The 25,036-nt window shown below is 38.7% G+C and overlaps 1 protein-coding gene across 1 annotated transcript in view; it reads left to right on the forward strand.

The window, feature by feature from the left end:
- Spata17 (spermatogenesis associated 17) overlaps nt 1-25,036 on the forward strand; it is a 177,007-nt gene that overhangs the window by 64,916 nt on the left and 87,055 nt on the right. The window contains 1 exon segment of the mRNA XM_059280989.1: nt 22,356-22,479. Coding sequence (XP_059136972.1) covers nt 22,356-22,479 — 124 coding nt within the window.

Below are 25,036 nucleotides of genomic sequence, written 5' to 3' on the forward strand. Positions count from 1 at the left end.
TATTTGCATGAACATTATTCCAATGTTAATATTATATTAAAGACTTCCTAGATTCATTGGCATGCTTTCCAAAATGCTAATAGGCACTGTGTATTAAAATGCACAATCAGCTCTTTCACGATGAGGGGGAGTACTTTCGAAACACTACACAGATCCCTAGGCAGCTCTGTTGTTTTGGCACGAACTAAGCTATCTATATGTTTGGTCCCCTGGATTACTCTGAAACCAATACATCAGCAACATGCTTAGCATGGCATGTGAGAATTGATTTAATTAATGTTTGATGCCTGTTATTTTCCTGTAAACAACTTCTAGTTGTACACTTAGTTTTAGAAATGCAGTTTCCACTCTCTGTTTTCTCTTTTACTCTGTCAATGCTCCTTCTTAGTGATGCTTGTCATAATCCAGAAGTAACAGTGAACTAACAGCTTGTTGTTTCAAAATATTTACATGAATATTTGTGCTAAATGCTATCTTTGTAATCTGCTAATTTGCATTTGTTTCAAAGGATAAGCAAAAAATAAAAGCTGCTCTAAACCTGATGTTTATGAATGTGGCTAGTTCCTAGGAAACTCCATTGGAAAGGTTTGACTATTTCCTGTCCTCACTGTGGCTGACTTTCATCTTTCCTCACTGTGGTTGACTGTCCCCTCTCCTCCTCACTGTAGTTGTCTTGGAGTCTCAGTGTACTGATTTTCATAGTTTTGGAGCGAGCTTGCTCTCGGGGAAGAGCATACAAGGATGATGAAGGCAATAGGCTAATGAAAACCCTGAAGAAAATAGAGATGACTTCTGCATCTGGTGACTGATGCTAAGGATTTCCAGTTCTCTGGTATTGATGTCTTTTAATAGGTTGAACCATCTAGGCAATGCATTTCCAGTTGTGCCCTAATTAAGGACGAAATGAAAACATGAAGGAAATCAGCATGTTGTTTTCAGACAGTTACATATACAGCCCTTGAACATCAAAATGGAAGCTCCTTAAAAATCTATAGTAGTGTTTATATCCTTCCTCCTTTTGTTAGCACATATGGATGCTTAAGAATCTTTCCTAGTTTCTTGGAAAAGTCAAAATGCAAGCAGCAAGAATCTGGAATATATATATATACTGCCCAACACAGTGCAAATAAATATCACTGTAATAAGTAGTGCAAACATAAAAAAATGTTCTAATTCCAAGCTTGATAAAAATTTTCTGGCTGTTGGTTCTGCACATCTATGAGTTGTTGGGAAACAGCAGTTAAAAAAAGTTCTGTGCTTGGTATGAACCGGAAACATTTTGGTTATTTTGCCAACCAAACACTTAGATGAACAAAGTTAGACAATACAGGCAGTTACTAAGCTGATAAAAAAGTAAGAAATCAGGCTTACTTAGCATCTAACTTATGTGTGTGATGTTTTAGATATTTTCCCAACTATCCACACAAATATCCTTTGGGGATGAATATCCTTTATATTTCAAAAAAATTCAAACTTTAAGCAAATGATGAATAAGACATTCTCTGAAGTTAGAGGTAAAGCTAGAGATTGAAGCTCAGCCTTCATAACATGCACACACACACACACACACACACACACACACACATACACACACACACACCCTCTTCATTCTTCACTAGGGGTGATGTTGATCACATTTTAATTGTGGCATATTTCATAATTAATTGTACTCAATTAAGATCTATTCCAACCTCTTCAAAAAATTGACTTCCCTAAGTGATGGACTGTGTTCTAAAATGTAAGCCAAATAAATTCTTTTCTCCCTAAGTTGTTTTGATCAGAGTGTTTTATGACTATAACAGAAATGTGCCTTGTAAAGCAGGCATGTGAGCCTAAGAATAAGGAAAGGCTAGTTAATCTGTGTCACTTAGAATGGTGACCCTCCTAAGGACAGCTAGGCAGCAAGCAGCTAGCTGCACAGTTGATGATTACTGAACAAAACACAGAAGAAGGTGAGAACTCACATATGTCTACACTCAAATCTGCCATCACCTGGAGGGCATCTGCTTATCTGAAAAAATGTCTGAGTCACTGGAGGAGAGCCATGCAGCTTTTCGCTGTCAAAGAGAGACCTCAAGTAAGTCAGCTAAGGCAGCAGGAACTCTGCTATGCTTCTGCCTTCCCTCAGCTACAGTCCTAGAGTGAGCAAAGGAGAAGGAAGTAAACCAACAACGTGGGCTTGCAGTCAAACTGGCAGCTAGCCCAGGGGCACCAAGCAACTTAAACTTTGAGTTTGAAGAAGTCCCGGGTTACCTGACAAAGACAATTGAAGAGCCCTTTCTAGGGTAGACACTCTAATAATTTTAGGCCTAGTCTTATTCCTGCAAACAAATTTTCAAATGCAGTGTTCAACACAGCAAAGGTATGGGGGTCTTAGGCAGTCAAGACTGTGAGAGAGAAGCAGCGAAAAAATAGAGAGAAATCTTATTATTACAGGACAAATACAGTCAACAAATGTGCTAGACCTGCTGCCATCTCCCCACTGAGTGTTAGGTGGTCTCAAAAGAAAAACTAAGTGAGGTGCAGGGCTCAGAAGCCAGGATCCAAGATTATATTCCAGGCCTCAGTGGTGTATCAGAAATGTCCTGCCATTAGAGTACCAACAGAACTTACTAGGTGCTAGGTTCCTGTAGGTTTCCTGCATAGGGCTAACAGTCATACCATAGCACCAAAAAAGCAGGGGCGTGCAACATCAAAGCAGGAGGTGCCATCCCTATGGGATGACTTAGAATTATCTTCAAGCCTTCTATCGTCAGGTTCATAGTGTAGCAGCTAGCAAAGGCAAAAAACTTGTGGGCCTGATCTGATTGTTTTAACAACCATCTTATCCCTGATAGGAGAAGAACATGAACATCACAGAGAAATAAAATTTATAAAAACAAATGACATAATTTTAATATTCTAAAAGAAAAGCATTGATAATATGCAGTGAGTGCTTATGAGGATATGTACGTGTTTAGTAACATATCTGTTAATATGTCTAGTACATAGGTTTATATATTTCTAATGCCTCTATTAAAAGGAACACACATACATACTGTCATTTTAGCCATTATTTATAGTAGATGCATAACACACAGGTATACTATGAAAATAATAGCTTTTCATTTATTTATATTCTGGATGAATTCTTCCACTTCTGTCAGCATTGGGATGGGAGAGGGGGAAAAACAGTGTCAGTCTACTTTGGCCAAACAGAGTAATAAAAATAGTCACTTAAACTCAGGCAACATTTTTAATTCCCTCTCTTCAAAATTCTCTAAAATGTTTAAGTGACTTAAGTTTGTCTTCTTGTGACCACGGGGGATACAACAAAATGACAGTGACAGGTATCTACTACCTTATTTCATGCAACCACTTAGCTTCATGAAGGCCTGGTGGTTTTCCGTAGTGACTAAGCCCTGTCTCATGTCTTTGTGTCCTTGCCACTCTCATTGAGGTCATCCATATGTTTCAAATAACCCCTTGAGCCTGTCTGGTTGCCCTGAATACTCTGTTTTTACTCTGTTCTCATGACTCAACTCCCCAACTCTCAGCTAATTCCATGGGAACTTGTTGGCCACTCCCAGATTAATATGAGAGCCAAGGGAGGCTGAAGAGCCCTGGCTAAGCATTCTCCCCCTGACCACACTGTTTGATCCTGTGACTGTGCTGTAGTTATACTTTGTGTCATGTCAGTCTTCAGTCTTTGTCATCCCTCTTGATGTAGCAAACATTTCTCTCTGCATGCAAGGCTCAGCCTTGATTTTAAGAGTCAAAGCACAGGCCACAGCATTGGCCTACCTGCTGGCTCTCTTCGGAGAGATTCCCTGGAGATGTAGAGCCAGGCTTGTCATTTGACTGTCTTCCAGGCCTCCTCCCATCTCCTCGTCTTCATTCCTCAATAGAAAGTGCTACCCTAAGAGACACAGTTGGGTACAATGCAAGGAGAAGGACTGGTTGATTGGTAAAGAAAACCAGCAGAAAGCACTGTTCAGCCTGCCATCATCTGAGTGACATTAGTAAGCCAATTGCTTTTGGAAAAAGAAATAGGTAGCTGGTTGAACTAGAAATGTTTGAGATTAGCCTCCATCAAGATAACTGGACACTGATAAAAATGTACAGAATATATTCAGACAATGTGTCTGTCTTCCAAATGATTCATCATCTATTATGTTCTCTTGCAAACTTGGAAACATTTGTAGGTTTATAGTTCCTTTTTACAAGAAAAGATCATAAAATATCTTTTGCAGTCACACTAGAAACAAACACTTCTGGAGAATGACCTTTAAGAAATGTTTTTGTAATTGTGTATGTGTGTGCAATTTGGATCACTTCCTTTATTTCTTCAGAGAATAAATTTTTGTCCAGTTAATTTTCTTTTTTCTAAATTGTCTAAGGACTCTATTCAGCTCTTCATGAATTTAGGGCTTCAGATGTCATATACAAGCTGGTTGGCAAGTGCAATCTGCCCACCAGTTCTGTTGCTTTGGTTCCTGCATTCCTGTCTCCATGGTGGCTGAGTCTGCAAGGCTCTATGACTTTCTCTCCTGTTCTGGGAGTGCCCCTGACATGCTGGATTATTGCCAATGCCATGCTGGCTCCTCAGCCAGCCTCTGAGATTCACACTTTTACTGTACCCTCTCCTGTGCCATCCAATTTTTCTAAATATGACACCATGTCAAGATGGCTGGGTCCAGAGGACCAAGAGGGCTTCAGTGCAAAGTAGGTAGGCTCTGAGTGTCTTTCTCATGCCTGAGTTCTGTCAGAATCAGTCTTCTCCCACAAAGCTCTTGTTGAGCCTGGGACACTAGTTCACATAATTCTTCAGATTCATATTGAACTGACCTTTGTGGCTTTTGATGTTCCTTCCTGCCACCAGCCATCAACAAGGACGAACCTCTGCAATGCTGTGGAAGCTAAAGAATGGAACTTTCCATTCCTTTCCTCCAAAGACGTCCCTGTTTATCTGTTTCCTTTGTTTGTTTCTGTACCTCTGCTGATTGGCACACCACTTCCTTAGTGACCTGTAACACATCCCATGAACACATATAATGGATGTCATGCATGCTCCTAAAATGTGTATCCTAGTCCCTCAATTACCCTCTGTGATATCACTTCTTTGGGGAAATCTTACAAACTTCCCAACTTAACCACCTATTTATCTATCTCATACCCATAAATATTTTAACCTTCCTATTGAATGTTCCTATGGTTCACTGAAAAATTCCTACCCCAAAATGATCCCTCCATAACAATTCTTAGGCTTATTTTTTTACTACCTGACCTTGCTACCAGTAACCATCCTAGCACCTACAATGATGTGTAAGACATAGTTGGAACTAAAGAAAAATCATTGTTTACTAAGTCACATTGTAGGTTTGAGGAATCCTATGAAATCTTCTTCCCTACCTGTGTTATAGACTGAGGGAGAAACATGAAGAAAAAACATAAGGCTGAGGAAAGATCACAATATCACACTTGAAATTGATAAAGCTCATAAGATAGGATGTGGTATATGTGTGCAAGATAGATATTTAAATCTGGGCAGTAATAGACAGATATCTTCAGCCAATCATGACAGTCCTGAACAGATCCCTTCTACCCACCAGGATGAGACCTTGCCAAATTCACTCTCTACTCCCATTCATGTATGTAGGAATTTGAGATAAAGTATTCTTCAATGACATTAAGCTTCTTTTGTAGCAGCTCAATATCTTTCCACATGGAAGAAAAAATTCTTATCCAAAATATAATCTCATGTATTTGGCTATCAAGACTACAGTAGTGTAGGAAAAAAAGGGGGTAAAGGCATAATATTAGCAATACTCAACTTATACAGACTAGCTTCATATACACAGGGAAGTTGCTGTCCTGTACCAGCTTAAAAATGTCACTGACTTATTCTGAATCTAGTCCATGTAACTTTCTGTGAGATCTCCTGCTACTAGGTTACTTTTTAACATTATATCAGCATTTTTGCTATTAGCATTAGATCAAAGTTCCTACTTCAAGAGACTATCTAATACTACTTTGGGCTTCATAAACTCGCCTTGTAAGAAATTAAGAGCTAAAAAAAAAAGAAATTAAGAGCTTACACTAGAAGCATAGTAGATACTAAGTTAAAATCTTAGTCATTAAATTATTATGGAAATATAAACCATGTGAATTCTGGTGCTAAAACACTAGAAATTGGTTTATTAGAATTTTTGTCATTCAAGCTTGTTAAAAATTGCTGATAAATATTGAACATATAATCTATATCAAACAAGCTGCTAAGTTGGTTAAACTATCATCTGCCTCTATTTGCACAGCAAACCTGTAAAATAAACAGAATTGCTTGGTCTACAATCCAAATAAAAACATTTTATCAGTGTCAGGCATGCTGGCACACAGTATAGTCTCAGCACTCAGGAAGCAGAGGGAGGAGGATCATGACTAAAAGGCCAGCCTAGACTGTACAGTGAGAACCCTTTCAAAATAATTTATTTTGTTTGATTAAGTCAAGGGATTCCTCTCAGTAGCAATTTCCATTTGGTTCTTAAGATAGGGGACATGGGTGTTCACAGAGTTGCTTTATATGGAATGAGTATTTATTTGTCTTGGTAAACTCAACCATAAATGCAGACAATGAGCCATTTCCTAATTAGTTGGGAAAAATAGATAAAATTCAGAGTAAAAACTGATTTCTATATTGTGTTATATGTTCATAGTAAAACTCATCCACTTACTTTTTAAAATGTGATTTAAAGCCGATCCATAGATAATTTAAAGACAATCCATAAACCATTTGTTTTTGTTAAACAATATTTCAAACTCAAGAAAAAGGGTGGTAGACTTTTAGCTTTTGACACAGAAAAGATATTTGAATCATAAGAAATGACTATTTTGTAGATTTATTCAATAGGTAAATGTCAGATTGCCTCTAAGTGGGATGTCATGTTACTTCAGTTCTTTTGCTGATTCAAAGTGAAATTAACTTTGTGATTTCACAGTTTATCTATTGTGAATCTGAACAGTTAAGTAGGATGGAGGGAAAGGTGAAGTTCCATTAAGCTCTAGCATATCATTGGCTGTCAGGTAAGCCTTGTTACGCTGTCCATCCTCATTTAACTATCCCACAAGATCTCTTAATGAAGTTAAGCCCCAAGTTCACTCCAATAATTCTGTGGCAAGAGTTTGTGCATTGTAACAATTCATCACTTGTCAGGAAGGCACTTTTAGTTTATACATTTAATAAGGGCATCCTCTAGCTTGGTTAATTAGAAGTGAACAGTTTGCATATTTACTAAATGTGGAGTGTCATTGCCACCACGGCCTATTGCCTACATGAATTATTTCTCTATCTGCAATAAACAGCTGGGTAATTATTACTGCCATAATCAGATAAATTCCCACTGTAAGGCTTTTCTTACATGGCAATTTTTTGAACTCATCCAAAGCTGAGCAAAATTTATGAACTCCAGCAGCTAGGCCACTTTTCATACTATGGTGTCCCTGTTCTCTATTTCAAGGACACAAGTAGAGCACCATAGTTATTGTGTAAATAAGGAGAATAATATGATGACCAAAGATAGCATTTCAATAAACTTCATCTTTAAAATACAATATTCTGATCTCAGGCAACTACCCAGAGAGGTTTGGATTTATCTAATCAGATGCAGATTATAAACTCCTATCTATGGTAAGAGCTAGCTTAAGGACTGAAGAAAATAACATCTTATTTTCCAAAAACCCAAGTCAGTCTGTAATGTTAGCTGTTTGTGCCACTTTTATCTGTAGACTCACTTTTGTATATGAAGCTGCAACAACTTAGATGATAGCATATTGCAGAGTGTCTAGCTTGAAGTACAGAGTGTGTTCTTTGCTTTAAAAGGCATCCACTGTTTATTTTCTCTAAGAGCAGGTGCTTCATGTATTAATATACAAACTCCATCAGTCTTACTAGAAGATAGTTCTGTGCTGTTGTGAATGTGTACTAAGGAAGGCAACTTGCTGGAAAGCTGTGCTCCTGACTGCTACAGCATTTGATTTCCATCTTAGCTGACTTCTGTAGTACAGCAATGCTGCTAACCACTGTCTCCTCTCATTTCTGTTAGAACCTAAATCTCACTCTACTCCTTTCTGCTTTCTTCTTCTAATAGGCTTTTGCTCCATTTTCTGAGTATGTTTTGTTGGCTTTTGTTTGGCTTGTTGTTGAGGTTTTTGTTTTGTTTTGTTTGTTTGCTGAGACAAAGTCTCACTGAGTAGGCAGGACTGGCTGACCCGAAACTGTGTAAACGGCACAGGTACATCTGCCTCTGCCTCTGCCTAAAGGCTCAAAGGTGTGCACCAGCACAGCTGCCTTCTGTGAGTGCCTGCTCTGTCCGGCCTTCAGTACTGGTGCCCTGTCTTTTGACCACTTGTCCTTCCACTCTTCTGCTGTGGACAGTCCCATCTCTTTCTCTGAATTTTAATGTTTGGTATGGCTAAATCAAAATGTCCTGCCCAGAATTCCTGATTAGTTTATCCTTCTACTCAGAGGCTTGCTAACATCACTATTTGGTCATCTATAGATATTTCAAGGAAGCATGCTCATGCATGAAGCAATTGTTTTCCTAAATCTCTTCCTCCTCATATAGTTAGACAATTCTATGCTTACTCCAGCCAGAAACAAGAAATATCTTCTACACTTGATCTTAACCATGGGAATCAACTGGGATTTATCCTAAAGACTACTTCATTCTCCATTTGACTAACCTTCAGAAATATTTTTTTCTAGATCTCTCTTCTCTCATCAGTATTCCCTCCCTCTTTTAGACTCATCTTTTTTAAAGAAAAATACAATCGTCATAATCTGTTACCTTATCTGCTACCATAGCAAAAGATGACTGGGAGATCATAGAGCATGTGAGCCATGTAAGTAGGCATCCATATTGAAGTGTTGTCTTTTCTTATCCAACATTAAGAATTCAGTAAAACCAGAACAAATACATGGACTGTATTCTTCTTTTTAAAGGATTTATTTTGTTTTTATTTGTGTGTGTATGTGTCTCTCTGTGAGTGTATGTTGTGGGTGTGGGTGCCTGAGGAGGACAGAAGAGGGTGTTTGATCTCCTGAAGCTGGAGTTACAGGTGTTTGTGAGCTGTCTGACATGGGTCTTGTGGAAGAGCAGCAAGTGCTGTTAGTCACTGTGCCCTCTCTCTAGTCCTGACCATATTCCTAAATAATTGTAACATTTACAAAAACAAGTTATTCAGAAAAATGTGAGTGAACATCATAGTTATATATACAACGTTACACACACACACACACACACACACACACACATATACACACAAAAAGATTAGCAAAGATTGACAATTCTTGTGGTATCTTTACATCTAGAAAATACAGAATTCTGTGATCAAGTGGAAATTCTGAAGTGATTACTACTCCAGAAGCAATGGGTTGATAGAATGTCACTTATATTTTTGCCCATCACTGATGTCAATGCACCTTTGTCATGTTATCTAGCATTTTCCACATCTGTTTTTCCTTCTGTTGGGGACATCACTGGCATAAGGAGAAAAGTCATTGGAGTTTATCTTTCTCTGAATCACCTTTTTATCTTTTCTTACCCAACACTAGATGAGATGAACTTCTTTGTGGCATCATATAGAAACGATTCCTGGGATCAGGAATAAAGCACTTAATCTTTAATTTTTCAAAGCTTATGAGTATTCACTAAATTGCATGTAGTAGCTGTAGGTGGAGTTTTCCTATCCCAGATACCTGCTCCCAAATAACCAACAGCCACTTCCTAAATAACTGACTCAGAGACTGAATAATAAATATCCATAACCCATCTTTGGGGAATGTGAGTGTAGTTCTCTAGACTGCTTCCTGTTGTTTATGGGTGCTGTTATCTTTGGGGGACCCTGAGAAAATTTAGGATTATGGTCAAGTCCTGACTGGAGTATTCTGTGAGGCTGTATCATCTCATTCAGCAGCCTTGAAGCTGTTCTGAATGCAGAATTATGAAAAGACGGCAACAGAGACATTTTGAAATGCTGGATCACCTGAGCCATTTTCATTGGTGTTTAGTCTTTTTGCTCTGGAAATACATAAACTTTTAAGGGTAACATACATATCTGCATTAATACAAGTATAGACTGTGCATTGTACACAAGTCAGCCAAAGATATTGTTTTATGTTTGAACAGGTAAAATATACATTAAATGTCTTGTAGTTCTTCTAGATTTATTTCTTTATGTCTGCAGTCAGGATTTCAGGGGATCTTCCTCCATCAATCCTGATTTTCTTTAATCTGGAATGAATCTGCAGCCTCTCATTTCCTGTGGAAATAAAAGCATAACCTAACCTCTCCCCCAAAGTAACATATCTTTTGACTTAAATTTTGAAGTCAAGATATTTTTAAAATATAAAGGTTAGTTGAATCTAGCAGATTTTATAATCCAGTGTCTTAAAAGACACACAATAGCATACAGGATCCAGACTCCATGTATTTCCCATCTTTATGTGGCTTATATTTTGTATTACTCTATTCCTTTTTTAATGACTTTCTTTCCCCTTTTTCTTTTCTCTCCCCTTTTTCTTTTCTCTCCCAAGCCTATGTATATTTTTAAACACACTGTAACTGGTTAGAGGATTTTTTTCCGTCTGAAATCTGTCTTTACTGTGTATCTGTCCTGTTTTTTTGATCGCATGAGACAAATCTTAAACTGCTATGTCAGCTGCCTGCATTGCTCATCTTAGCACATGGCAGTAGTACATGGCGGTTGAGGGCAGCTGTCAGGAAACGATTATCTATACTGAAGTTAGCATGAGAGACTGCGGGAACCCGCCATGCATGGTAGCTCATGGCATGCTGGCAGCTTCCAGGAGATGCACCCTTATACAGCAGCTGGCATGAAAGACAAGAGACTAGGAAGCCACTCTTGGCTGCATTTCTCTGTGTCTAGAACCCTTTTGTAAGCTTTTTTTTTTAGGTCTTACATGGATCTATGCTGGATGGTGGACAACATTTATTGGCAGAGTTTTCCTGTTCCGCAGCTGCTCTCAAACACATTGAGGCTTATATTTATTATAAATGCTTGGCCAAAAACTCAGACTTGTTACTAACTAGCTCTTACAACTTAACCCATTTCTATTCATCTGTGTGCTGTTCTGAGGCTGTGGCTTTTACCTCTATCCCATTTGTGTGTCCAACTTGTTCTCTAGCTGGCTGACGACTCCTCAGACGCCACCCTTCCTCATCCCATCATTCTCAGATTGGCTTTCTTTCCTAACTTTATCCTGTTCAGCTATTGGCTAGTCGGCTTATTTATTAAACCAACCATAGGGACATATATTCACACAGTGTACAGAAGAATTATTCCATAGCATGTGGCTGCTTTAAACCTGATGGCCTTGTCCTCTGATTAGCTCAGAACTGTCCCTGGTTGGTATCTGGTGGATTATATGCAAAAGCAGCAGCAATTATTCTTATATTAAAACACAATTAGCACATTTTAAATGAGAGGCAATGTACAATGTTTGAGTAAACACAAAAATAAGGTCATGCAGCTCTTTTCCTATGAAATGAGATTGTCAGCCACCTCAACTATGAACTCAGCCTATATGATTCTGCAAGTTGATCCTTTTCCATAGTTGAATTACTGCAAAGATGAATGGAAAATAGTGTGATGGGCTTGATCTACCCTCATGCATGAACTCCTCAGTGCTATGTCTCAAAGGCCTTATCTGTAGAGACATTTGATTTCACAGACCACAGATACCTTAAATGATACCTGCCTTTGCTGACCTTCATGCCATTTGTGAGGATAAATAAATGTCTATGAAACACTTGGAATCCTGAGTTTAATGTGCTATGTGAATATGCAAATTGTTCTATTGTTCCACTTAGCCTATGTTGCTTCCAATTATTTGACATCATATATATTATATAGAATTTTACTTCCTTTTACAGAAAGGATCCATAATAAAAAAATAAAATAAAATAGCTGGGTGGTGGTGGCACACGCCTTTAATCCCAACACTCTGGGAGGCAGAGGCAGGAGGATCTCTTGAGTTCAAGGCCACCCTGGTCTACAGAGTGAGTTCCAGGACAGCCAGAGCTACACACAGAGAAACACTGTTTTGAAAAAAATAACATAATAATAATTCCTCACTGAAGTATTTTATTTTGAATATTTTAGAAGTAATGCAATATGGAAATTCTTTCAAATAAGTTTATTCAAAAGATCCAGTAGAAAGAAAAAATTTAATTTTCATGAATGATCTTTGAGTGGGTCTTAATACTTTTTGAATTCATGCAAAATGAGTAAATGAAAAGAGAGCAATGGCACACTCTCTAAGATCAGAGTGGCACCAGGGTGTTCTAATTTTATAATACTGACCATTATAATATTTTTTAAACTTCCTTTTTAGTCCTAAAAATATCTAGTTGTAGTCACAGATTTGCTGCTCTCATGCATTCATCCATGTATAGGAAACATTATTCTACTATAATGTTATTTCTGCCTTTTGCTGCTGCTGATTAAAATCTGAGAGAGAGAGAGAGAGAGAGAGAGAGAGAGAGAGAGAGAGAGAGAGCGAGAGAGCGAGCCCTTGTGAATGACCCAACTATATCTCAAAGCATTCTTCTCTATTTATTCCTCCTTTCTGTGTTTATCAGAAGCTTTCTCAACTCTCATTCCAGCTGAAAGGCCACCACCCCCATCATGCCTCTTCTGATCCTTCTCATCAGAAGTGAGATTCCTGAACTAAAGCACTGCAAATGTCTTTTTCATAGACTTGTTCTGTCAGTCTAGGAAGGTGTTAGCTATTTTATTTGCAAGCTCCTTAAAAACAGAGACTAGACTTTGCATGCCATTTCCTTTAATATCTCAAGCATGCATGTGACAAGTATAACAAGTCAGTTATTTCTCTTCTTTATATCAACTTTTTTCTTTTTATTGAAAATAGATTCTTTTCTCAAATAATATATCCTGATTGTGGCTTCCCTTCCCTCCATACCTCCCAGTTGCTCTCCACCTCCTCTCCCATCAGAATCTGTCTCTCATTAAAAAAGAACAGACTTCTAAGACATAATAATATATAACAAAATAAAATATAATAAGATTAAAAAAAACCTATCACATTAGAGTAGGACAAAACACACTAACAGAAGGAAAAGAGCTCAAGAGAAGGCACAAAAATCCAAGACCCACTCATTCTCACACTCAGGAGTCCCATAAAAACACTAAACTAGAGCCATGATATGCACAGAAGACCTGGGGCTGACCCATACAGACCTGCTTCAGTCTTATGAGTTCATATGAGGTTTGCATATGTTGATTTAGAGGGCCTTGTTTCTTGATATTAACCCTTAAAGTAGCTGAGATGTTTTTGAGAGAAACACATCTAGTACTGAAACAAAGGCTTTTCAGAAATTGATAAATTGTGTGTGTGTGTGTGTGTGTGTGTGTGTGTGTGTGTGTATACATGGGTACATGCATGTGGAGTGTGGAGGCTAAAGAATTTTGAGTATCATTTTTCATGTGATATTAACCTTATTGTTTGCTACAGGGCCTCTCATTGACCTTGAGCTCACCAAGTAGGCTAGAGTCTGTTGTTCTCTTGTTTCCCCTGAGATTCAGCATGTGCCATGACACCTGGCTTTTTTAAAACCTGGGTTCTAGGAATCAAACTCTGCTCCTTTGCAAAGTTACATTACTAACTAAGCCATCACTCCATCCACAACAATTGCCCTTTTGTCTTAACTGAGAGGATTTTTCTAAATGTTTCTGAAATAGTATGGTCTCTAGATAAAGGATCCAAAAGTTTTATTACATTCAGAATGTGTTTAAATGTTAAGTATTCAGACCAAGAATATGATTGGCTTTATTGTGGCTTTTTCATCTACTATCTTTCATCTGTTTATTTATTTAATTTATCTATTGAGACTAGGTCTCATACTGGCCTTGAATTCATATGTGTCTAAGGATGACCTTGAACTCTTGATCTTCCTGCTTCTACTTTCCAAGTACAGAGATTACAGGTGTGTGCTACTGTGCCTGGTTCTCTTTTCCTTTTATTATCTATTAATTTGCTTAAATATGGACATATTGATAGTAGATAGTCATTAAAAACAAAATGTAAGCATGCCTATTGGTATCACCCTTATCCTTGTTCAGGTCTTTTTTAGGCAGCCAAATTGGTTAGACTCCATGGTTCTAATTAGACATTTCTAGGACATGCAATATCATAGTAAACTTCCTATTCCTCTTTATCCTCCTTCATAATGGTTCCAGAACCTTTGGTACAAGGAGTTGTGTTACAGATGTTTCAATTGGGAGTAGACACCACATGACCACTTGTCCTCTGCATTTTGATCAGTTGTGGTTATCTGTAATGGTCTCCATTTATTGCAAAGAGATGTTCCTTTGATGAGGAATGAGGACTACACTTATCTGTGGATATAAAGACAAATATTTAGAATGGAGTCAGGAATTTTGCTCACATGGTTCTGGGGAAATCTCACACGGCCTCAACCCTGGACAAAAATTATAGGCAACTAAGGCCTGCTGTGACCTGGAGAAACAATCTTCTCCAGGGGAGTGGTGTAAGCATTGCATCTCGAATGGAAAGGTATCCTGGCAGTCAGGAGCCAAGGAATAACACAAAGTCACTGTAAGTGTAGCAGCTTACAGCTCTGCTCCAGGGAAAGTTTTCTCCAGTGCAAGTTTAGCAACTCTACTCCAGCAGGGGAGGGTTTCCCCAGAGAATTGTTACAGCTCTGCTCTGTTCTGGAGATGTATTAGAGCTCTCCTTACTCCCTTGGAAAGCTTCCCCAGCGAAAGTGTTACATTTCTGCTCAACTCCATGCTCTTTGGCTTGGACAAAAGTTGTTACAGCTGGGCTCCTCTGGTGAAAGTGTCACACCACACAACAAACCTCACTCAGGAGATTTATTGAGATGGAAGAATCCAGCAGGATGGTTGCCGCTAGGGTGAGAAACAGCAGCAAACTGAACAGCGTACAAATCTTATGTAGGGTTTCTTCGACTGGGGGGGGGGGGGGGGACTTTCCAAGGTAGCTTGGGATTGGTGGATTTTTGTGGTCTGATTCTGGGGCAAGATCAGGGATTGGTGGGATTCTGTGCTCAGGGATTGGTGGAATTCTGAAGCCTGACTCTGGGGCAAACTCAGGGATTGGTGGGATTTCAAGCCCTGGTCCTGAGGTCAAGTCAGGGGCAGGGTGTTTTTTCCTTGGCCCTTTTCACCCTACAAGTTGTCACCAAGTGAGTATCCAAGGCCAAAAGTTCAGCCCTCTAGGTGTGTACATGCAACATTAAATGGACTGAGCATATAAATATATATATGAGAGAGAGAGAGAGAGAGAGAGAGAGAGAGAGAGAGAGAGAGAAAGAGAAAGAGAGAGAGAGAGGAGGAGAAACAATTAAAAAGAGGCCAAGAATTTGAGAGAAAACAAGGGGGCAGTACATGGGAGGGATTGGAGGGAGGAAAGGGAAGGAGTAAAATGAAATAATTATATTTTAACCAAAAAATGTAAATATAGTCAATAAATTGAATGAAAATTAAATACCTTTATGTCATAACACCCACAGAAAACATATTGGTATTCATCTGTTTTATTTTGAAACATCAGACTTGCTGTCAAAACTGAGTTAAAGACTATAAAGCAGTTTAAGTCAATTTCCTTAAAATTGTTCTTGAAGTTGGAGCAGATAATGGCATTTTGTGCTTATTTGAGAACTCTATGCAGTATTGTCACTGGTTTCGTCTGCTGGTTTTGGCAACTGTGAGTTTTTTAAATGATCTCATATCACCCTTTATTTCTCTGTCAAGTTATCATTTTCAAGAATCTTTTGTGACACACATATCTTGTCATGTGCCACCTCAGTGCTTTGCTCATGTGGTGATATGCATGTTAGGATCACTACTGGAACACCACTGAGTTTCTTTATGACATCATCCTACTGAACAGAACTGAACCTTCCCAATCATCCCCTAAATCCCAGTCTGAATTCTTGCAGGACCCTCCTATGAGTTCTGATAGGCTAGTCTGGATGGAACCTAGAATGTATTTTCTATCAGCTTCCACATCCACCATGCAGGGAAAGGAAGTCCTGGTTCCACTATAGAGTACAGCAGACCTTTCTCAGTATAGCAATTCTTCTCCAAATCAAACCTCCAAAGGGTGGTATGCTGTTTGATAAGGAGTTGTTTCAAGGTATGCTACAGCAATGACTGGGAGAGGTCTACAGTGTGACTGTGGGAGGGTCTACAGTGTGACTGTGGGAGGGTCTACAGTGTGACTGTGGGAGGGTCTACAGTGTGACTGTGGGAGGGTCTACAGTGTGACTGTGGGAGAGTCTACAGTGTGACTGTGGGAGGGCTACAGTGTGACTGTGGGAGGGTCTACAGTGTGACTGTGGGAGGGTCTACAGTGTGACTGTGGGAGGGTCTACAACAGTGACTGTAAGGAGGGTCTACAGTATGACTGTGGGAGGGTCTACAGCAGTGACTGTGGGAGGGTCTACAGCAGTGACTGTGGGAGGGTCTACAGCAGTGACTGTGGGAGGGTCTACAGTGTGACTGTGGGAGGGTCTACAGTGTGACTGTGGGAGGGTCTACAGTGTGACTGTGGGAGGGTCTACAGTGTGACTGTGGGAGGGTCTACAGTGTGACTGTGGGAGGGTCTACAGTGTGACTGTGGGAGGGTCTACAGTGTGACTGTCGGAGGGCTACAGTGTGACTGTGGGAGGGTCTACAGTGTGACTGTGGGAGGGTCTACAGTGTGACTGTGGGAGGGTCTACAGTGTGACTGTGGGAGGGCTACAGTGTGACTGTGGGAGGGTCTACAGTGTGACTGTGGGAGGATCTACAGTGTGACTGTGGGAGGGTCTACAGTGTGACTGTGGGAGGGTCTACAACAGTGACTGTAAGGAGGGTCTACAGTGTGACTGTGGGAGGGTCTACAGTGTGACTGTGGGAGGGTCTACAGTGTGACTGTGGGAGGGTCTACAGCAGTGAATACAGTGTGACTGTGGGAGGGTCTACAGTGTGACTGTGGGAGGGTCTACAGCAGTGAATACAGTGTGACTGTGGGAGGGTCTACAGTGTGACTGTGGGAGGGTCTACAGCAGTGAATACAGTGTGACTGTGGGAGGGTCTACAGTGTGACTGTGGGAGGGTCTACAGCAGTGAATACAGTGTGACTGTGGGAGGGTCTACAGTGTGACTGTGGGAGGGTCTACAGTGTGACTGTGGGAGGGTCTACAGCAGTGAATACAGTGTGACTGTGGGATACCCAGCAGCAAAAATTAGAGAAAGGGCCCTTTGAGAAGGGCACATCTTCATGAATGAACTCCAATCCTGAGTTTTAGCATTTGACTTCTGCCTTTTGTAACAGAACACCAGAGAGTAGATTATTAAATACACAAATTTTTTCCCCTCATAATTCTGTAGACTAGGAAGTCTAACATCAAGATGCCAGCAGATCCAGTACCTGGTGTGAACACTTGTTGGCAGATAATCATTATCTCTTTCATTCCCCGTGTGCTATCAAAAGCAACAGTATCGTACCCTGTTTCTCATAATGATATAAATACCCTGCAGTGAGGGCCACCCTCAGGAATTTGCTATGTGAAACCTCTCAGATTCCACAATGGAAAGAAGCATTTAGCAGCACTTTATTTTTGTCTGCCTTTTACTTTCTCGGGATCATCATACCTAACTCCTGACCATCCCTCAAATTCCCCACACAGACTTCCTAATTAGACAGACATAAGCATTTAGTGCACATGGGTACCCTAGCATTTAGTAGGACTATTTCAAGTGCATGTATGCAGATATGCAGCTGTAGTGTGCTACACAATGTATTGGACCTATAAAAGAACAATGAAGCCTTATGATGGTGGAAACAGCTAGACATTACTAATGAAGCTTTCTTGAAAGAATGGGGAAAGATATTTGAGGGCCAGTGAGATGGCTTAGTGAGTGAAGAAAGTACTTGTCACCAAGCCTGACAACTGAGTCCAATCCTCAGGACCCCATAAGATCTTTAATATGGATTGAGCAGGATGTCATTTCTCAAAAAATAGTTTGTGGGAAATATTTTTCTAGTTTGGCATAGACTTTAGGGAAAATCAAGAAACAATTTAACAAGTCATTGTAGGAAGAAAAAGGAAGTGTGTGTCGTGGGAACACACATGTTACTGCATGAAAGGAAGTAATGTCAGCTTATACAGGCTCAGGATGGAGAGGGACCATGCACTCACCTGTCTGTCACTTCCCTGGAGTTTCTGCCATCATTCACACACAGAACCCTAAATATTTATATGGAAACAATAGAGCCTTTAAAAGTTTGTACTCATCACAATGTTCTACTATCCAGGACTATCTTACAAAATAGATTTACTTCTTCTTTCAAAAAGACAAGAATAACATAGATAGACTCTTTGTTTTCATGGAGTTTACAGTCTAGTGGAAGACACACACACCAAATAAGTACATGTATAAATACCTGATTGTAATACTGTGAAGTTCTTGAAGGAAAAATAAATGAACAGGGTACGAATAAGAAGAGCAGTGGGAGGAGAATTCAAACTGCAAAGGACGTTGCAAATAGAGCATGCACGTATCGTAAGTGGTGGTCCTCAGGGTGTGCCAGAATGGAACCTGCTGAGACTAAGGCCTGGTGGGAGCGCTGCTGAGGGGGATGGACAGAGGCCAGGGACTAGCCTCAAAGACCCTGTAACATTTTCCTCTTCATGTGTTTGCCTAATAGCTTCAAAGTATCTTATTTCCATTAGCCTTTTAAAGTTAGAAACATGGATCATGTTTCCATGTAATCAAAAAATAGCAAATGGAAAGCATATTCTAAGGAAGAGAGACTCATGACTATAAATCAAAATCATGTTCCATGTTTCTATGTAGCCACCTACTTCTAATGCTATGAACTGATGATAAAGAGTAATTAAACTATTCCCAAACTTATCCTCTTGTATGCTTTGAAAAATAATGTAGGTACTATTTTATTCAGTTACTTTCTCAGAAAGAGAAATCCTATCAGCATTTAAATAAAATACTAGATTCAGCAAAATATGTAATATGAATTTAACATCATGATTAAAGGCATAGATTTGGGAGTCAGACCTGGATTCAAATTCCACTTCAATCTCTATGAATCTCATCTCCTAATCTGTAAAGCCAGGCTGATACAACCTGTCCAATGGGGCTTTTTTTTTCCTAATAGGACATGAAGTGTAATGAAAGAGATCATATATGTATCTTACTGAGGCACTTCCTAAAAGCAGAACCAAGACTGAAGTGCTCATACCATTTGGATGGTTAAGATGAGTGCAGCAAGGCTGAGAAGAGGGAGTGTGCATGCCTCCAGTGGCAAGAGACTTCCATAGGCTGCTCTAGTGAGTGAAGAAGGAATAGAAGCCGAGAAGGGGCTAGTGTGAGCAGGTGTCAGTGCTCTTCATTGGTGCCAGCCAGTCTTGGGAAGCTCAGGGATTCAGATGGCCATTACAGTACTCCACACTGAGGCAAAGGCTTCAAGCCTGTGTTTCCTCCCTTAGTCAACAAATCAGTGAGGTTCAGTTATGACCAGTCAGCAGCCAGCACTCCTGGTAGCTGCAGGCTAGGGCGCTTTGGTCCAGTGTGGGGCTTGTGATGTGGTGAGCACCCAGCTCTGGTCACTGTCTCCACACATAGCCCCATAGTGTTACAACAGAGCTTAGCACATATGCTTGTCATCTGTAGCCACACAGCTTTCTTCCAGGTTTGCAAGGTGAACCCTCTCCTCAAGGTGAAATGGCTCTATGGTGTAGTATGCTGAGGATAGAGGAAAGAGAACTTTATTTACATGTTTATTTTCTTTCTTCTTTCCCACTGGTGACAGTTTTACTCATGTCTCATGCCTCTTAGGAAGCCAGGTACTGTGTTCTTCATTGTAACATTTCACCCATACAGTGTGCACTCATCAGAAGGAATTTCATCAAAGGATTTAGACACAGCATGAAAATATCTGTAGTAAATAAAATGAGTAGCTTTGCACCTAGTGTACAAGCAATGCTGAAGAAAACTAAGGCTTACATCGCAATACTCTGCATAGATTCAGCTTATCTGATCCTCACAGTAGTCTAATGAGAAAGATGGTAATATTAATGTATTTACACTTTCTAGATGAAGGTGTTGAAGTTCAGAGGTTAAACAGCGAGCAAACAGCACAGTGCAGTTTGTGTGACGAGGGTCATTACAGAGTACATCCTAACTACTCCACTATATTGCCTCCCAGTGGCTACTTTTATTTTTATTATCACTGTCATTCTAGAATATGTAAACATTTATCACTATAAATGCTATTGCTAAAATGTACTAAAAAATAAGTCTTTGTAAGTATTTATAGTAGTTTTAATCTTTATGTATTATCACAGAATATTTTATAGATAATGAAAATGGTGCAGAAAATCCAAGTATTTTCTATAGTAGAAAACAGGACCATAAGATAAAAGAAGACATGCGTGGCTAACTCAGTAGAAAATATCATCTCTGTCTCATGTCTGGACGGATGGCGACTGCAGCCTCATCTGCAGTTAGAAATCCTGCAAGTCCAAGTTCTCATTCATTCCTGCCATTAGATCACCTTTTATCTGTGCTTGTTTCTCCATGATATAAACTAGGATAATCAGTACCTTCACTTGTTATTCTAAATTATCTCAAAGGCTTATAAGAGGAATCACAGAGGAATTGCTTATTTTCACACAAACATTTTTTACATAATAACAACAGTAAAGATGAAAATGTATAATGCACTTACTTTTTGTGTAACATGATTGTTATTTTTCCTGGTAAAAATTCTCATTTGCTCATATGTAACTGTCTTGAAATGTGGACCTTAAGGACAAAGAAAGGTCACCAATTCCTCTAACTCCTGGTTCTTTGTCAAAAAGTGGACACAGTTAATGAGGTTTGTTTGGTACAGAACAAATTCGCAGACACAGACAGAGATGCTTTCAATGGAAACAAATTTGTTTGGCTTTACCAGGTTACTTAGCGATTAATAATAGCCTTGAGATGCAGCCAGAAAGGTCATTGTACCAGCTTGCCAACACAATCTAAATGTGCAGCTAGCCCAGGCTGGTGGGTGCAGAAGCCCCCCAAATACCAGGCATAAAGGAAAACAGGCTATTTTCTGCCTCCTTTTTTCATATTAATAAGCAATTTTCAAGGGAAGGGTGGCAAAATGGGGGCCATGCCACTCCAAGTAATTCATTTATTTTGCAATTTAATCTTATGTTGAAAAAAAATTGCTCTGCTGCAGTAGCCTAGCATGGTGATTTTTAAACGTCAGAGTGTTTCATAAGTAACCTTGTGTGAAGTATTAGTAGCCTGTAACAGAGAATTGCAACAAAAATTTTACCACACTCAGGGAGCAAAAAAGAATCCTTCATTTTTTTTTTTTTTTGGACTATCTCCTTCTAGTTTTCCCTGACATATTATGAAGCAAAGGCTATGATGATTTCTTTGAAATTTTACATATGGAAGTAGACAACAAGTTATGTATTTATTTTTAAAATAAAACAGCAGTATTAAAATGCTGTTCTGACATAAGTGATACATTTGTCCAATGAAAACAAAAGGTGTAGTCTTTCTTCCTTATTTGATAATATCATGTCCTATTTGGAAGCTATTTATCACACAGTATAATTTAAAGCTTATTTTTCATTTAAATTTCTTAGAAGTATACATAAATGAGGGATTTTTCATTATTTTAGTGGAATTTTTCATGCCTTAGGAAGATTGTAACAATCTAATCCTTTATTTAAATTATTTATATAATTGAATAAAATGTCAATTCTTTAGATGCAGGGTAATATGTATAATCTTACTGGTATTAATTGAACTGTTAACTGAAATAAACGCAGAATCAATTAAGCATGTGAAGAATCTGTACTTTAAAAAATAAAGTGATTAGTATGCAAAATAAGGAAGTAGACATTTGTAAATACAAACTAAAATTGAAGACACATCTTTCTTGGGATATTTAGGTATCTCCAGGATAGCTAATCTTCAACAAAGGAAACTGGTGATGTAGAAAGACACTCACTTTGCATTGGATTTTGACATTTCTTTTGCTATTGTATTAATTATAACATGTGCCCTTTTGGTGTTGAAAACTCTATCATGAAAAAGTCACTTAAACACTGTCTAACAACGGCAAAGATTTCCACAGAATTCACAGGCAAGATAAATTGCACCCTTGATTTTGATGGATGTGGATGATCATTGCCCCTCAAAAATCTTGATTTTCATCAGTGAAAGAATTAGGGAATCAACAGATGTCATCAGAGTAACTGCTGACAATTCTGATGCAGGGAGGCTTTGGAGGAGTTTGCAGAGATGAAGGAGAGAGAAGAGAGGAAGGCTTGCCTGGAACGTGAAGAAAAGCATAGAGATCATCAAGCCCGCAAGATGCATTACCTTCTCAGCACAGAGCAGGTTAGTCTACCTGTGCCTGGCAGCTCCCATGAGCCACTTGGATTCCTAGCCTGACAGAGATAAACTAGCAGGCTGAATAGGACATGACTTGTTGAAAAGATACCACAAAGACACTACTTCCAGTTCAATTTCATGTCTCAGTGTAGGTGAGCGCAGGCACCATGATTGGTCTGTGACAGTGCTGCATAGAGGCAGTGGCTGAGCCACGGGCAGAAAGGTCCAAGTCAGCAGAGTGATCTGCCACAGTGATAACACAACATGAAGGGCATAACCTCGCCTTCAAAACTCATTCCAAGTGGCTTGTTGTGGAGTTGTGAATTGATGAAGAACTAACAAGTTATCAAGCTGAGCTGGCTTTCAGATTTTCTCTTTTAATTGAGTGAATGCTGAGATTAAGCTGGGTTCTTCCTCCTTTTCTACGTTTGGATGGAGGTTGTCAGGTAAAGCTTTTCAACAAATTGCCTCAGCAACTACAACTTCATATGGAGAGATAAATGTAGAATTTAGTATACTTAGAAATTTATTCTTAAGATTTTGTTATGGTTGCTGAGAAAGAGTACATTGAATTTAGAATATTCTTTGCAGATGAATATGGTGTTCAATGCATGGATTGGCTGGTGAGATAACTCAGTAGGTAAAAGTACTTGTCACCAGCCTGATGGCCTGGATGCAAGCCCCAGGACCCTAATAGTGGAGAGCAGAGCTGGCACCTTTCTTTTATTTACTTTAATTATCAGTGATAATTAATTAGCAATATTTACAGTGGGGTCTCCATGTGAATGTCCTCTTCACCTTTGCTTTACATGGTACCATTGATGTTAGGACATCGCAGGTGAAATTGTCTTGTCAAATCTCCTCCCTTAGAGAAGAATATAATAAAATGTCAGGGGTTTTATTGGCTCTGACAATTTGGTATATGTAGTTATTTATGGTTATCATGATATTTAACTATAGGTAACTAAAGAGATGAAAGGATAGCCTTTGAACTTATAGGGAAATTCCCCTGCAGGGAAAACTGGTTGGTGATAAAGCAGAAGAGCGATACCATCTTATTGTCCAATCTGTTCATTTGTCCATGAGATTGGATGTGCTGCCAGATGATGCTAGGAAATGTGTGCCTTCCCCTACACTCTCACTAGATCTGTTCTGCTTCATTTTAATCAACATTTGTCATCATAATGTAAAAGAGATAGAATTTGAAGACTACAAAGATTTACTATCACTCCTCCTCAGCCTGTTACTCTGAATCTCATGTCTCTGAATGCCTGCCCTCCATGGGTGCTGTGCTGCGAATTTAGTAGATATAAGTCTATCCTACAGATCCTTGGCCAGAAGGAGCACACAACCCCATCTTAGTCTCCTGTCACAGAACCTTTTAATAGGAGAAAATTGCTGTCTATAAGCAGGCTCACTACAATTAACAACCGTTTTCATTTATGATTTTCCTGATACAATATACTGTTTTGTTCTATTTAATAATTAATTTTAAATGCTTTCCCTAAATAAAAAGCAAAAGCAAGTACCTCTTTGTGAGTATTGTTACTCATTTGCCTTAATGACTTGGCTATTGGGTGGAAATTAAACTCTGAATCTAAAAATATTCTTAGTAGTTTGTGTTAACTCTCCTGGACTGCTTACTACAGGAAATTTCATTTTCAAGAGATTTGTGTTTTAATTGCCAATAGCAAGTGTACATACTTTTTGTAAGAAGTATAAACATATACAAACAGTTTTGTTGGACTGTGTAAAAAGAACCCCTGTAGCATTTTTAGAAGAGAGGATAGTTTATTGGAAGTTCAAATAATTTAGTAATAATATTATTAATATGCATTGTACAATACTAATCTTAACATTAAATTCCCATATTTCTAATATAGCTTAACCTAGTTAGTAGCTATAAAACATTAGTCAGGTAAGTAATGCTTTAAAAACACTGAAGAATTTTTGAAGCAAAACTGTTAATTCAGATATAGATAATGTTATTTAATGAATTAATAACTTCAGACTGCTTATGCTGATATATTGATATTTACTGACACAATTTAAAATTTAAACTTAATTTTAAGCCTATTTTAGCATGAATCTGATGTACATTTTAAAATAGTTTTAGAAGCTATTCATAATTTTTATTGTTATCTCATCTTTATTCAAGCAAATATGTTTGTGCTAATAGGAGTTACATGAGTAAATAACTAATATTGCAATGAGTGAATTAATAGACCCCTCAGGGCTTTATTAATTAAAAAGTTCAAGTCATTGTAAAGCACCTTTTTATATGTTTATTTCAATCAGAAAGCTGAACATGGCAACTTATTTGCATAAATAATCAATCACCATTTACTAGTAGTAATAAGGTTAATTTGTTGCTGCAGACATAACAGGATTAGTCAATTATATTTCCTAGAAAATACTATTTGTTATGCACCCGCCACCTGTAAAGCAGGATTGTGTTTAACGTCCTTACTAAATGAACACATCAAAAAGTCTTTGTCCCTGTAAAAATTTTTTGAAAGGAAAGCTAATTTTAGTTGATTTGAATATAAAATGTAAGCAATGC

This window comes from Peromyscus eremicus, chromosome 15, assembly GCF_949786415.1.
Source record: "Peromyscus eremicus chromosome 15, PerEre_H2_v1, whole genome shotgun sequence".
Lineage (NCBI taxonomy): Eukaryota > Metazoa > Chordata > Mammalia > Rodentia > Cricetidae > Peromyscus > Peromyscus eremicus.